Here is a 15,573-nt window from a genome sequence, read left to right as displayed (position 1 = left end):
ATCGGTGAAGTCATTTGTATGTAGAAATCTCTGATGTTGGAGTGTCTGTATTTGTTTTACAGTGATCTGGTGTACTGCGGCATTTATGACAACGCCCTGGATAATGACAACTACAACTGTGCGAAAGGATTCAACTATCACCAAGGACCTGTATGTTTTCATACCTTAAAAGGGATAGTTTGCCTAAGTTGTTCCAAACCTGTATGAATTTCTTTCTTCTGCTGAATGCAAAATAAGATATTTTGAAGAAAGTGGGTAACCTAATGGTTTCGGGTTCCCATTGACTTCCATAGTATTTTTTCCATACTATGGAAGTGAACGCGGACAGGTTTGGAAGTAAATGATGAGAGTTTTCATTTTTGTGTGAACTATCCCTTCAACAAGTATAAATGGTTTCAGATGTAAGAGATTTCATTGTTTTTTTAAACTATGCACATTTCATCATTTACAGGAATGGTTGTGGCCAGTTGGATACTTCTTACGAGCCAAGCTTTATTTCGCTAAGAAATTGGGCCAGGAGAAGTACAACAAAAGCGTGTACCTCGTCAAGAATGTTCTGTCTAGACTTTATACCCATTTAGAAAGGTATTGCAGAGCTCAGACTAACACAAAAAGTTTAATTTCTTTCAAAAGAGGCGAGTGATTTGAATCTACAGAAGATTGAGTTTAGAAATTCAGTGTTTGAGTCATTTGCACAGTATACAACATTTCATATGTTCTCTTTGATCTAGATCACCTTGGAAGGGTTTACCTGAGCTGACCAATGAAAATGGACAGTACTGCCCGTTCAGTTGTGAAACACAGGCTTGGTCCATCGCCACTGTTCTGGAGGCCCTATATGATTTATGATCATTTCAAGGACAAGCTCTCATATACTTCTTGCCACCTTCCTGAGAAGTTCAGAGGACATTGTTTTACATTCACAACTTTGTTGTGAACTTTGTGCCAACTCACTTTTAAAGAGGTTTTCTGTCATGTTTACACTCTTGTTAGTTACTACCAGCAGATTTGGATTGTTGGTTAAGAAGCAGGTTTATACCCATTTGTGATTATTAAAGTACATATGCTACTCTCTCAAGACAAAGAATAGATTCCTTACCTTAAAATACAGCTGGTACTTTATTTCATTATCTAAATTCATATTACAAATTCTTACAGCTATTACACACAGGTATTCTTAGATCTACAGTATGGGCGGTCTTTCTTTTTTGCCAAGTCATGGTTGCTTCATTGTCTGCCCATGGGCAACAGAAACTCATTGTTCTGCCTCCATGAACCTACTGTATACAACAAACTAGCATGACGTACATGTTTTAGTCTCACTCATGCCTTACAGAGATTATTTTTCAGTTTTGATCTAAGAGTGACAGCCGAATAAAACAATCCATATAACAAACAAATTAGTCATCATTTGTTCAGTGTAATTAACCCACTATAGTACAGTGTTGCCATATAACTCCATGATTTTTGTTCTTCTAGCTATTCAGTACGGCTAGAATTGAAAGGGGATTTAAATTCCCTAGGTTGCCCCTACAAGGAAAACTGAATTCTGAAATTAGCGAAAACTGAATTTTAACAAAATTCTAAGTTTTCTGTAAATTTTTTCTGAATCAGTTTTTTTTTTCTCTGCATCTTTTCTAATTAGATGTTGTTTACAGACTATTTTTTTTAACCTACAGTAGTTTTACAGACAGTGGAGAAAATGTCAAGTATATACAGTATGTTATTTAAACTACATTGGAAGTTTAGTTATGCTAATTCTCATTGGACATTTTTATTGATAACAGTAGCATCAGTTGCTAAATTCATGCTATGTTTTATGGAATAGCCAAACTGCAAAGTTAAGCACTGCTTTAAAGAACAGTATAAAATAAATAATAATGATCCACTTAATTTGTCTTTTTAGGAGTTGCAAGCATATACTTGTATCAATCTGCAAAATAAACAAATTAATTTAGAGGAGAAATTGACTATTTTTCATGAGTTTCACAATTTTTCACACTGTTTACCCCATATTTTAAACCATGAAATATGTTAATAATAATAATAATAATAGTTGTTGTTTTTGTTGTTATGTGCGTTTCCCACTTTTCAGAGATCTTTATCATGTTTATCAAATTTTCATCTGGAGAATTTAAAACAACCTAGTTCCCTTTCAGTCGGTCACTCTCGACGTCACGTCGAATGACTGACGATTTGGGATCTAGAGAGACCAATCTACTTCGAGTGTAAACTAAACGAGCCAATGCACATTGGCATGCGATTATTGCATCCAGCTGCCGCTGATCACAGTGTGAGTATAAGTAGGCAGCCGGTGCAGCGCATATTGAGCTTTTCACTTCGGAGCCGAGCAATCACATCGTTCTGCTCCTGACTACTCTACTGAGAGAAGAAGACCGAATGAGTTCAGCGTGCTCTTTGAGAGCTCTTCGTGTTGGCAGTACGGCGCTTCAGCGGTGGTGGTTTCCCGTGTCGAGTGGGTTGCACACATCAGGCTGCACTACCCCCTGTTTGTGTTGCAGGCGGCCATTTCCCCTGTGCGCTTCAGCACGCTAAAAGAGCTTTTTCCTTAAAAGAGGATTAATGGGTGCGTCTTTTTAAAGACGACATTGCGTGGCAAACTCGACGTTACGAGCCCCTCTGGGACTGTAGCAATGCCTGAATCAGATCTGGAAATAACGGCTATGCTTTCCCGGGCCGCCGGGAGGGTAGGGCTCGAGTGGAGACCTCCATCGTGTCCCGAGCCCTCAAGGTTGGACGATTGATTCTTGGGGTGGTCCGCGCTGGTTCTCAGCGCCCCGCCCCGGTGTCATTCTTCCTAGAGGTGGATGAGGGGCTTACCAGGTTGTGGATGGCACCTTTTTCTCCCGGAAACCGACCTGCTAACCCCTCCTCCCTCACCACTCTCAACGGTGGTGCAGCTAGGGTGTATACGAGGGTCCCCCGGTGGAGTGGTTGGTTGCGATGCAGTTGTGTCCTGATACTGCCTCCACCCGGCAGGGCGGACCGTGCCTTTCCTCCCGGGTCTGTAAGTACTCGTCTGGTCTGTCCGGCGATGCTTTTACGGCCTGTGGAGAAGCTGCCTCCGCCTTACACGCTACGGCGTTACTGCAGGTTATTCAGGCAAAAGCACTGAGGGACCTGCGCGAGCGTGGTCAAAAAGAGCTCCGAACCGCAACTGATCTCGCACTCCGAGCGACGAAGGTCACCGCGAGTTCTCTGGGTCGTGCGATGTCCACACTTGTGGTCCAGGAGCATCACCTCTGGTTGTGTCTGGTCGACATGAGGGATGCCGACATAGTTCGGTTCCTCAAGGTCCCTGTGTCCCAGACCGGCCTTTTCAGCGACGCAGTCGAGAACAAGGCCTAGCAGTTCTCGGCTGCACAGGAGCAGACTGAGGCGGTCCGACGTTCTGCCCTGGTGGACAGCTGCTGCCTCCACCCGTCCGCTGGCCGCAGCGCCCCAGCCTGCTCGTCGCAGAGGGTGGCCCCCTGCGTCCACCCCCACTCCCGTGCCACATCTGCAGCAGCCTCAAGCATGCGGCGCCGTGGAGCTGGGCGTAAGTAGGCCACCCCGCCCGTCTAGGCCCCCGTCAACCTGGCGGTGAGCGGAAGAGCAAGAGGCCTCAGGACAGGCAACCCAGAGATGACTCGACTATGCGATTCAGTTCGCCCGGCGTCCCCCCAAGTTCAGTGGCAGAGATTGCAGTCCTACTGGCGAAGGATGCGATAGGGCCCTCAACTACCTCGACGACTGGCTCGTACTAGCTTAGTCTCAGGATCAGTTGTGTGCACACAGGGACTTGGTGCTTTCGCAAACTCCTTGGAGAGGAGCTCTTTTCTCGGTATGGAGTTGGATTTGGTCGAGCACGCCTCATGCAAGGACGTGTTCAGTCGGTGTTGAACTGCCTGAATATGTTCAAGGGCAGGACAGCGGTCCCATTGAAACAGTTTCATAGGCTCCTGGGGCATATGGCAGCTCCAGTGGCAGTCACACTGCTGGGGCTGCTTCATATGAGACCGCTTTAACACTGGCTCCATTGCCGAGTCCTTAGGTGGGCGTGGCTACGCGGCACTCACCGGGTCCGAGTCACACCAGCCTGCCACCAATCTGAGGTCACTTCGTGCCATTCACATTCCTGGTCTGCACAACCGGGCAGCCGATGAGCTGTCACGAGCTGCGCTCCCGGGAGAATGGAGACTCCATCCCCAGATGGTCCAGCTGATTTGGAGTCGTTTTGGAGGCGCTCAGGTAGACCTGTTTGCCTCTCCAGAAACCTCTCACTGCCAGTTGTTCTACTCCCAGATCGAGGGAACACTTGGCAGGGTTCTCTCGGAACCGATCTCGGTCCTTCGCCGGTTACCATTCAAGATGTTGATGCAGGAATGCATTTTCTGGTGCATCCGTCCCCGAGATTAGTTTGCAGCGATCGACCTGAAGGACGCGTACTTTTATGTCTCGATCCATCCGCACCACAGACCATTGCTGCAGTTGGCCGTGGGGCCTGCACAAGTATGCGTTTCCCCCAGTGAGCCTTCTTGCACAGACACTCAGAGACGGGGCACCTTGTGGAACCCGCGTCCAGAACTCTGGAAACTTTATGTCTGGTCCCTGGATCCCCAGTGTTATCCAGTCTTACTGAGTGGGTAGTGCCATAGCTGCAGTAACTTCTGGTCTTCTTGTGGTAAGCCCTGACCTGCGCAAAAGAAGGGGCGCAGGAGGCTTCCACAGGACACTGGAAGGGGCAGTACCTGTGGCCCTTTGGTAGGCATCCCAATTCGTCGGTCATCCGACGTGATGTCGAGAGTGACCGACTGAAAGGGAACGTCTCTGTTACGTATTGTAACCCTCGTTCCCTGAGACGTCACGTCCCGTCGCCACAGCTTCTGTACCATCGCCGAGTGGCCAGGTCACCGGCTCGGCTCCTCAGCGAAAACCTGAATATGTGCTGCACCGGCTGCCTACTTATACTCACACTGTGATCAGCGGCAGCTGGATGCAATAATAGCATGCCAATGTGCATTGGCTCATTTAGTTTACACTCTAAGTAGATTGGTCTCTCTAAGCGAGATCCCAATTCGTCGGTCATCCAACATGACGTCTCCGTTCCCTCCTTCAAGGAACGAGGGTTACAATACCTAACCGAGATGTTATCTGTTTTGTTTTCTTTAGAAATCTTGAGATTAATCATGATTCATATTTTTATTGACAGGCCTACTGTGTTTAAATTAAAAGCACCTGAAAGCAAGCTTGTGTATTTATTGTTTTAGCAGAAGTACAATAAATAAAAAAAACAAACAAAACATAAACATCATAATCGAAATAATCTGTTAAATTTTAATCAGTTAACTATAATAACATAGGTGACTATATATAGGCTACTAACACAACACTGTAATTAGAAAAATGGGAAAGACTGCTTGCATATATGTACAGGTGCATCTCAATTAAGTCCACCGAATTTTCCTTCGAAAGGTTGTTATTTTCCGTCTTCTCTTTTTACTTCCCCATCGCTGTTCATTGATATCGCTACTTATAGTGAGTTTGTAAATCTCCACAGATGTTTCTGTATGTTCTCCTTTGCTGTGTCGGTGTCGTGCACTGTTACGGTCACGGACGTGTCAGTGAAGTATGTGGATCTATGATGCCTAGTCACGGGTCTAACAGCGCTCAGACCAGCACTGCTCCGTTCAACATCACTGCCGACAAGACCACCTTTAAAGAGGGAGATCAAATCACAGGTTGAGCTGATTCTGCAGCTACTTTGCTTTGAAAACAGCTTTCATAGCTGTTTAGGGAATAAAAGTTATTTTTACCTCATGAAGTTTCAGTTCTAGAATGTAGACAAAACTTGAGCAGGTCTGTGCAAACTTAGTAGTTTGTACTACAGTATAAAACAATAGAACTATTATGCATTTGCACTATTGTGCTATTAAGTATTTTAGAGACGATCAATAAATGGAAACAGTTTACAAAAATATTTAAAGATTTAACTTTAAATATATTAATCATATTGTTACTTAATGTTAGCTAATGCATTAATGTTAGCAAATGAGACCTTAATAATAAATTACCATTAAAAGTTACCATTAAAATAATTTTATTGTGCTTATGCAGTATACTATGTTTAACTAACCTTTAGAAATTAGTTGCTATTATGTAATAAATGCTTATACAATAGCGTATTTAAAAATAGTACTGTTACTAAATGTAATGTAATGCATTTATGGTATATACTAAACTAAACTATACTACACAACACTATACTATATGAATTTATCATTTATAATCAGATTATCCTGAGTCACTATTGACAGTGATCAGTGAAATGTTGTTTACAGCTGGTCATCATATGATATCAGTTCATGTATGTAAAGAGGTTCCACTGTTTCTTCTTTCTCAGTATTGTTAAACAACCAATCAGAATACCAGTTTGAAGGGTTTATGTTACAAGCACGTCGAGTGGGGTCTACTACTCTCATTGGCACTTTTACTGTGACGGACAGTAGTGTGCAGCTCCTCTCCTGCGATGGAGTGGCTGTGAGTTTATCTACATTACTTGCATAGTGTTTGGTGCAGAAGAAACACAAACAAATATATTATATTATATATATTATATTCAGGTAATGTGGTACACTTGAGGCTACTTATATAATTTTAGTTTTATATGTTATTTCATATCCATTTCACTAATACGTTAGTATGGGATGACATTGGTGTAGCTGTTTTTATTATTGTTATTAAAATAACATTGGCTAATTATCAGATATTGCCCCATTTTTATATTGTATTATTATTATATTATTCAGAATAGAGCAGTCTCTCACACATCAGACAGTAAAAAAAGTTCAATTCAAGCTAAATGGACAGCCCCTACATCGGGACAGCTCGGTGATATAGAATTCAGGTATACTTTTGAATATGTCTTAAGTGTGTTGTTTATCATTTGTGTGACACTTATACTTATTTGTCATTTTTATTTATATATCTCGGTGTGATTTGTAATGGAACATTTGGGGTTGTTTCAGAGCCACATTTGCGAAAGGTTTTTCTACCTTTTGGGTTGGTGTCAAGAGCTCTACTGTGGCATATAATGGTACAGGAACTTCTTCTGCAACCCCAAATACTCCGACTGTAAGTCTGGCTTTTATTTTAAACCTAAACAAGCATGAAAACTAGGAAAATTTATTATCTATCTTTTTGTACTGTATGTTGTTTTATATTCAGCAGAAATTGCTCTGATGATTTCAGGTTTCATCAAATCCTGATTGTGGGAAAACCAAAGTCTGCTTCAGTCAGCCCAGCAACTGTGACCCAGCTGCCAACACAGGCTGTTACTTCATGGCAGTTCAGACATCATCTAACCAATCAGAAATGAGGATTGAAATGTTTGGCCAGGCCAGCGGATATGTCTCCATTGGGTTTTCAAATGACCAGGAAATGGTGAGATATCAGCATGAAACTGCTGATCTGGGCTGAGTGTTATTAGACTAATTATGCATCCACAAAAAAACATCTGCAAACCCCATACGTGATTTTGTTTTCCCAGGAACAATGAGACATCATGTTCATATGGTTTTAAAAAGTTAGCATTTTTTTGTTTGTATTTTAAGGGCAATGATGACATCTACATCTGTGGTAAGGACAGCAGCGGCAACCTCCAAGTGCAACACGCTTTTTCCACAGGAAAAACAGCTCCAACTATTCTCTCACTGGTACATTCCTCTAGTGTGCCACCATTTCTACCTGTTATGTGATTAGATATCATCACTCACACATATTCTATGTTTACAGGTGAATGTGACTAATATCAATACAGCGTTGACGAATGGAAATATCAATTGTTCTTTTACTTCCCGTAATGCCATTAGCACAGGAAGTAGAGCATCGTCCACTAGCGAGTACTACCTCATGATTGCTGCAGGACCCTCCAGCAGTCAAGGTCTGTGGTTCTATGTTATATTTAAAAAAATTGTCAAATGTAATGTAGCGTTATTTTAGTATATTTTCATATTGATAATGTTTTTTATTAATAAAATACAATTATTATTACAGTAATAATGAAATTATATAATTATAATAGTAGTATACAGTATATGTATACAGTTGTGGTCAACATTTTACATACACTTTGCAGTAACTGAAAAATTGTATTATACCAAAATAAGAGGGATCATACAAAATGCATGTTACTTTTTATTTAGCACTGACCTGCATAAGATATTTCACATAAAAGACGTTTACATATAGTCCACAAGAGAAAATTATAGTTGAATTTATAAAAATTACCCCGTTCAGAAGTTTACATGCGCTTAATATGGTGTTGTTACCTGGATGATCCACAGCGGGTTTTTTGTGTGTTTTTTTGGGATAGTTGTTCACGAGTCCCTTGTTTGTCCTGAACAGTTAAACTGCCCACTGTTCTTCAGAAAAATCTTTCAGGTCCCACTAATTCTTTGGTTTTCTGGCATCTTTTGCTTATTTGAACCCTTTCCATCAATGACTGTATGATTTTGAGGTCCATCTTTTCACACTGAGGACAACTGAGTGCAAGGCAAGGCACATTTTATTTATAGAATAACACTAACTATTCAAAGTACATACACAGCATCACTCGAATACTAGAGAGTAAAAATACGTTTTTAAACTGGATTTAAAAGCATCCAGTGGTGGAGAGGCCCTGAAGTTCAAAGGTAGACTGTTCCAGAGCTTTAGGGCAACTACAGCGCTCAATCACCTTTTGATTTACAATGAGTATGAGGGACAGATAAAAGTAACTGATCACAAGATCTTAATGACCTAGAGGCTGTGTATGGCCTAATAAGATCACAAATATAACTTGGGGCAGAATTATTCAATGCCTTGTATGCCAAAAGAAGAATCTTAAAGTCAAATCTAAATTTTATAGGGAGCCAATGCAACGAGGCAATGACAGGGGAGATATGATCCCTTTTCTTTGTTTCTGTTAACAATCTGGCTGCTGCATTTTAAACCGTCTGTAATCCGAGACAGTGTAGATTTAGGTAGGCCAATGTACAGAGTGTTACGGTAATCCAATCGAGAGGAAATTAGTGCATGAATTACAATTTCAAGGTCTTTACTAGAAAGAAAGTGTTTCACTTTTGCCACTGTCAAACGCGTATAAAAATGTTTAGCAGAATGCTCAGAAAGTTTGAATATACACAAGCTAAGCTTGTCAGTGAATAATGAAAATTCCTCCAAGAAAGCTATTGATTGGCTGCAGAAGACTTGTAATATGGTGCACTAAAAGTATGGAGTCACTGCACCCATTTACCAATACATTTTGGAGCACTTCATGCTTCCTTCTCCTTCAGCTTTTTGAAGATGCTGATTTCATTTTTCCAGCAGGATTTGGCACCTGCCCACACTGCCAAAAGCACCAGAAGTTGGTTAAATGACCATGGTGTTGGTGTGCTTGACTGGCCAGCAAACTCACCAGACCTGAACCCCATAGAGAATCTATGGGGTATTGTCAAGAGGAAAATGAGAAACAAGAGACCAAAAAATGCAGATGAGCTGAAGGCCACTGTCAAAGAAACCTGGGCTTCCATACCACCTCAGCAGTGCCACAAACTGATCACCTCCATGCCACGCCGAATTGAGGCAGTAATTAAAGCAAAAGGAGCCCCTACCAAGTATTGAGTACATGTACAGTAAATGAACATACTTTCCAGAAGGCCAACAATTCACAAAAAATGTTTTTTTATTGATCTTATGAAGTATTCTAATTTGTTGAGATAGTGAATTGGTGGGTTTTTGTTAAATGTGAGCCAAAATCATCACAATTAAAAGAACCAAAGACTTAAACTACTTTAGTATGTGTGCATTGAATTTATACACACGAGTTTCACAATTTGAGTTGAATTACTGAAATAAATGAACTTTTCCACGACATTCTAATTTATTGAGATGCACCTGTACATGTGAGTCATGGGATCTCATGATCGCCTGCATTACAGCATCAGTTACCTGTTCAGGTAAACCCCGCCCACAAATAACAAGCCTATTTACAGTGAAGCAGTGACTGAATTCTTGAGCGCGCGCACCAAAACAAAGCCACAGCAGGAGCATCCACCGAATTTTCCTTCGAAAGGTTGTTATTTTCATTATTATTACAGTAATAATGAAATTATATAATTATAATAGTAGTATACAGTATATGTATACAGTTGTGGTCAACATTTTACATACACTTTGCAGTAACTGAAAAATTGTATTATACCAAAATAAGAGGGATCATACAAAATGCATGTTACTTTTTATTTAGCACTGACCTGCATAAGATATTTCACATAAAAGACGTTTACATATAGTCCACAAGAGAAAATTATAGTTGAATTTATAAAAATTACCCCGTTCAGAAGTTTACATGCGCTTAATATGGTGTTGTTACCTGGATGATCCACAGCGGGTTTTTTGTGTGTTTTTTTGGGATAGTTGTTCACGAGTCCCTTGTTTGTCCTGAACAGTTAAACTGCCCACTGTTCTTCAGAAAAATCTTTCAGGTCCCACTAATTCTTTGGTTTTCTGGCATCTTTTGCTTATTTGAACCCTTTCCATCAATGACTGTATGATTTTGAGGTCCATCTTTTCACACTGAGGACAACTGAGTGCAAGGCAAGGCACATTTTATTTATAGAATAACACTAACTATTCAAAGTACATACACAGCATCACTCGAATACTAGAGAGTAAAAATACGTTTTTAAACTGGATTTAAAAGCATCCAGTGGTGGAGAGGCCCTGAAGTTCAAAGGTAGACTGTTCCAGAGCTTTAGGGCAACTACAGCGCTCAATCACCTTTTGATTTACAATGAGTATGAGGGACAGATAAAAGTAACTGATCACAAGATCTTAATGACCTAGAGGCTGTGTATGGCCTAATAAGATCACAAATATAACTTGGGGCAGAATTATTCAATGCCTTGTATGCCAAAAGAAGAATCTTAAAGTCAAATCTAAATTTTATAGGGAGCCAATGCAACGAGGCAATGACAGGGGAGATATGATCCCTTTTCTTTGTTTCTGTTAACAATCTGGCTGCTGCATTTTAAACCGTCTGTAATCCGAGACAGTGTAGATTTAGGTAGGCCAATGTACAGAGTGTTACGGTAATCCAATCGAGAGGAAATTAGTGCATGAATTACAATTTCAAGGTCTTTACTAGAAAGAAAGTGTTTCACTTTTGCCACTGTCAAACGCGTATAAAAATGTTTAGCAGAATGCTCAGAAAGTTTGAATATACACAAGCTAAGCTTGTCAGTGAATAATGAAAATTCCTCCAAGAAAGCTATTGATTGGCTGCAGAAGACTTGTAATATGGTGCACTAAAAGTATGGACTCTTACGCTAATTTTATGGTGGTTTTTGTCAAGCTTGACTGTCCCTAGTCACTGTATCCTTTTATTGTATGTAAACGAGCAGCATGAACGTTCTTTAAAAGATCTCCTTTTGGGTTTTCTGGAAGAAGAAGTGGAATAGCATGAGTAAATGATGACAGAATATTCATTTATTTGTAGGTAACATCCAGATCCACACAAGTAAATATGTCAGTAGTACAAAGGCTAATTTACAGGATCCAAGCCAGGTCATTACAGGTGCTGAAGAATTCCCAGTGATTGTTAAAGCCCACGGTGAGTACATCACGAGAGACTGCATCTGGATTCACATTAGAGCATCATATCAGCGTTATTGTGGTCCTAATGATAGTGATCTGTTCCAGGCTGCCTTATGTTAATCTCCTGGATGACCACGGGCAGTATAGGAATGCTCATAGCACGCTATTTAAAGGGAGTTGCCAAGGACCATGGTTGCTGCGGTAAAGATTTCTGGTTTATGGTAAGTTGCGATCTGTTTTTACACTCCTCACACTGCACAAATCTTTCAAACTGACTGCGCGCTCTGTGTAAATTATCAAATCTGATCCATTCATTTAGATACTGTAATCAGGTTTAGTAACCATATTGCAGATTTATGCATATGCATTTGACAAATGTTTTTATTGCATGCAAGGTATACATTTGTAAATGTATGCAATTAAACCCAAGACCTAGGTGTTGCTAGTGCCATGTTCAACTTTTATGCTTAAAAATCACACGTGAATTTGGCTGGATCAGGACTGTAAAAATGTGGATTCTGGATTTCATTTTTTTTCTCCTGTTTACACTATAAACAACTTAACATATTTAAGCTCTATATATGCCAAAAAAAAGTCCTGCCCATGTGAGCTGCTTTTTCTAGGTCATCGGTTCATTTGTAAGTGCATTACATGTGTCATGTCGACATATCTGTTTCTTCAGCATAACAGTGGTAAAATTTCCTTGATAAATGCTTTGCAGTAATAAGTATGTGTGCAGTTAGTGTGAGCAAGATAAGATAAGAAGCTTACGGTGTGTGAACATCACTTGTCATTAACAACCTTTTTGCATAATATAACATTTAACAGATTACAGCCCGATAATACTTTTATACAACTGTTCTATGAATACAAAGATAATATTGAGTAAGTTACATTTCAGCACAATATCAGCACTCTTAAAAATGATTGGACTGGATGTAGCTAATGTACATTCAAATTGTGTGTTTTATCTGTTTTAATACATTTTCATTTGAATGCACATGGATTGATTTTTAAGCATTATGTAATGTTGTTAAAGACCTACAGTAAGTTTAACCTGTTAAAAGTGTTAAAATAGCTAAATATGATTTATTTCTTGTTCCAAAGGCCCATGTGTCTCTGATGGCCCTGTCAGTCACTGCCACGGCCATTGCATTCATACTGGTGTTTTCTTATGCCCGGGATTGGAGTGGGGTAAGCTAAAATAAATCAAAGAAGAAAAAATTTCAAAAAAATAATTTCAGATGTTTAAAGTGAAGTGTCTCTGTAATTCAGTATTTTATCGGTGTAGGGGGCTCATCCTGTCCTGGGCTGTTTGGTGATGATCCTCAGTCTTATTCAGCCCATAGTTGCTGCTTTCCGCTGTGAGCCGCAACATGAACGGTGAGAGAAACTTCTCTTAACCAAATAAGAAATAGACAAATGAGGGGGAAGCATCACTTTAATGTGATGTTTTTTTTTGCAGGAGATTTGTTTTCAACTGGGCCCATTCCTTCATTGCTTTAGCTATCAAAGGCCTTGCAGGTATGACAGCAACTTTATTATCTTCAGCAATGTCTTCCATCTCCTCGATATCTAAAACAATATCTCTTTTTATTCTGTGACACAGTTGCTGCAATGTTCACTGGTCTGGCACTGTTTGAAGAATATAAGGAGGATGGATGGATGTTGAAAGTTATGGGAGGTTTTGTTACCTGGGAGGCTCTGATGTATATTCTTCAAGATCTTAACTTGCGCGCCAAGAAAAAAGGTAATACTACATTTGCATAGTTATTTTTAATTTATATATATATATAATTATTATTATTTTTTTATTATTATTTTTTTTAAAGAAGTGTCTAGTCCTCACAAAAGCTGTATTTAATTGATAAATACAGTAAAAACAGTAATATTGTGAAATATTATTATAACTTAAAATAGTTGTTTAATATTTTAATATATTTCAAAATCTAATTAATTTCTGTTATGGCAAAGCTGAATTTTAAGCAGCAATCACTTCAGGTTTCAGTGTCACACGATCCTTCAGAAATCATTCTAATATGATGATTTGCTGCTTAAGAAACATTTCTTATTATCATCCATGTTGAAACGTGTCAATATTTTTGTAGGTTTTTTTGATGAATAGAAAGTTCAAAATAACTCTTTTGCAACATTATCAATGTCACTTTTGATCAATTTAATGCATCCTTGCTAAATAAAATTAAAAACTCACCCACACTTAGTATTAATTTATTTGAAATAGAAAATCTTACTGACTGTTACGGGGCTGACGAGACGTGAGACGTGCGGATCCATCTGCAAGGCTTTATTGTGGAGAAGACAGAGACGTGGTCATGAAGCAGGCAGGGTCAAACAGAGGCAGACAGGTATATGGTGGGCAAGACACAAGAACAGTCCTAGGGCTAGCGTGGGTCGACGATGGGCAGACAGAGTCAGAAGGGGCAAGACTAAGGGAGAAATCCAGGAAACCAGGCGAAGATCAGAAACCGGGAAAACAGCTAGGCTAGGGCTAGGGCTAAGGCTAAGGCTAAGACTAGGGCTAAGGCTAAGGCAAATGACTAGGGCTAAGGCAAATGACTAGGGCTCCATCTCTAGGAGAGGGATAAACGCTGAGAAATTACTCGGCAGCGGGAAGGGATCAGAGTGAGTGTTAAATAGTGAGGGAGTGATATGAAACAGCTGGGTGCAATCAGTGTAAACAGGTGTGTGCAATTCGTGCTGAGTGCAATCAGTGCAATGCATGATGGGAAATGTAGTCCGGGGTGATGTGCAACAGTGTGTAGTGCGAGAGTCAATGAATAGGAAAGTTCGTGGACCGGATTCGTGACACTGACTTCAACAGTTGTGTATATATGTATCGTATATTATATTATTTGTATTTATTATTATTATTATTTGGAAATTGATTATTTAAATAATACAATGCATAAATGGTGTATTTTACCCTTGTCGTTTTATTTTAGATTCTGAGATTTGCAGTTTCGGATCGGTAAGTCTAACATAAAGACATATGAGCTTACATTTCATTGCATAGATAATTTAGCAAACTACATACAGTATATACAATGTAATCATGTCATTTTCATGTTTTTAAATAATATTATGTTTGTTTGTTTGTTTTTGTTAGACGAAACCTGAAACAGTCCTGCTTGTCCTGTTTATATTGGGAAATCTGCCCTTCTTAATAGCACTTCTTGTTGGAATAGGCAGGTCTTAAATAACCCCAACATTCTACGGCCTTCCTCACTGATTTTGAGGCCACTTTTTGGCTATTTTGTTGTATGAGTATGAGTATATTTGTTATATTTGTCTAATTAACTCAGTGTTCATTTGGAGTTACATATAAGCTCAGCAGAATCTCTACATGATTTTTTGATTGCTATTTTTAATTAATATGGCATTATTTCTGATTAGAGATTCACCACTGTGCCTTTGAGCAAGGAACATAACTGCATTATGCTATTAGGAGATTGTTCTTGCAATTACTGTTTGCATTGCGATGGAAGAACAGTAGTGAAATTATCTTGGGATTTAATCAAAGAGGCCATTTATTTTATTTTATTTTATTTTAGAACTTGACAAATGTTGATTAAAACATTTATGGAAAATATTTAACATTTTATAAATATAATTGTATAATTGTAGGTGTATATTTAGACATATATATATATATATATATATATATATATATATATATATATATATATATATATATTATATTATGATTGTAACTTAAGTGTACAAGTAAACAGCACTCAACCACCAGATGGCAGTGTCATAAAAGGTATTTGTATGCAACTATGGAATATGTTTATTGTACATTTTCAGACTATTTAAGGGATGAGAAGAATTCTTCATCTGAAATTAATTCATACATTTTATAGATTAATAAATAGGAACATTTTTATATATTTTTTGGGATTAATAATTGCTGAA

General features: G+C 39.2%; 1 protein-coding gene across 1 annotated transcript in view; it reads left to right on the top strand.

Annotated features, from left to right (window-relative positions):
- The window catches only part of LOC107590273 (putative ferric-chelate reductase 1), a 28,984-nt gene extending 13,755 nt beyond the window's left edge, over positions 1 to 15,229 (top strand). The window contains exons 3-18 of the mRNA XM_016278973.1: positions 5,453 to 5,475; positions 5,561 to 5,741; positions 6,404 to 6,540; positions 6,810 to 6,907; positions 7,029 to 7,134; positions 7,252 to 7,443; positions 7,614 to 7,715; positions 7,795 to 7,942; positions 11,540 to 11,653; positions 11,743 to 11,858; positions 12,745 to 12,831; positions 12,929 to 13,020; positions 13,103 to 13,161; positions 13,247 to 13,387; positions 14,601 to 14,626; positions 14,765 to 15,229. Coding sequence (XP_016134459.1) covers positions 5,561 to 5,741; positions 6,404 to 6,540; positions 6,810 to 6,907; positions 7,029 to 7,134; positions 7,252 to 7,443; positions 7,614 to 7,715; positions 7,795 to 7,942; positions 11,540 to 11,653; positions 11,743 to 11,858; positions 12,745 to 12,831; positions 12,929 to 13,020; positions 13,103 to 13,161; positions 13,247 to 13,387; positions 14,601 to 14,626; positions 14,765 to 14,854 — 1,689 coding nt within the window. The 5' untranslated portion in view covers positions 5,453 to 5,475 and the 3' untranslated portion in view covers positions 14,855 to 15,229. The remainder of the gene's footprint in view (positions 1 to 5,452; positions 5,476 to 5,560; positions 5,742 to 6,403; positions 6,541 to 6,809; positions 6,908 to 7,028; positions 7,135 to 7,251; positions 7,444 to 7,613; positions 7,716 to 7,794; positions 7,943 to 11,539; positions 11,654 to 11,742; positions 11,859 to 12,744; positions 12,832 to 12,928; positions 13,021 to 13,102; positions 13,162 to 13,246; positions 13,388 to 14,600; positions 14,627 to 14,764) is intronic.
- The last annotated feature ends 344 nt before the right edge of the window (positions 15,230 to 15,573 follow it).

This window comes from Sinocyclocheilus grahami, unplaced genomic scaffold, assembly GCF_001515645.1.
Source record: "Sinocyclocheilus grahami isolate Dianchi unplaced genomic scaffold, SAMN03320097.WGS_v1.1 scaffold126.1, whole genome shotgun sequence".
Classification (NCBI taxonomy): Eukaryota; Metazoa; Chordata; class Actinopteri; order Cypriniformes; family Cyprinidae; genus Sinocyclocheilus; species Sinocyclocheilus grahami.
This window is presented reverse-complemented; position numbering and strand designations above follow the sequence as displayed.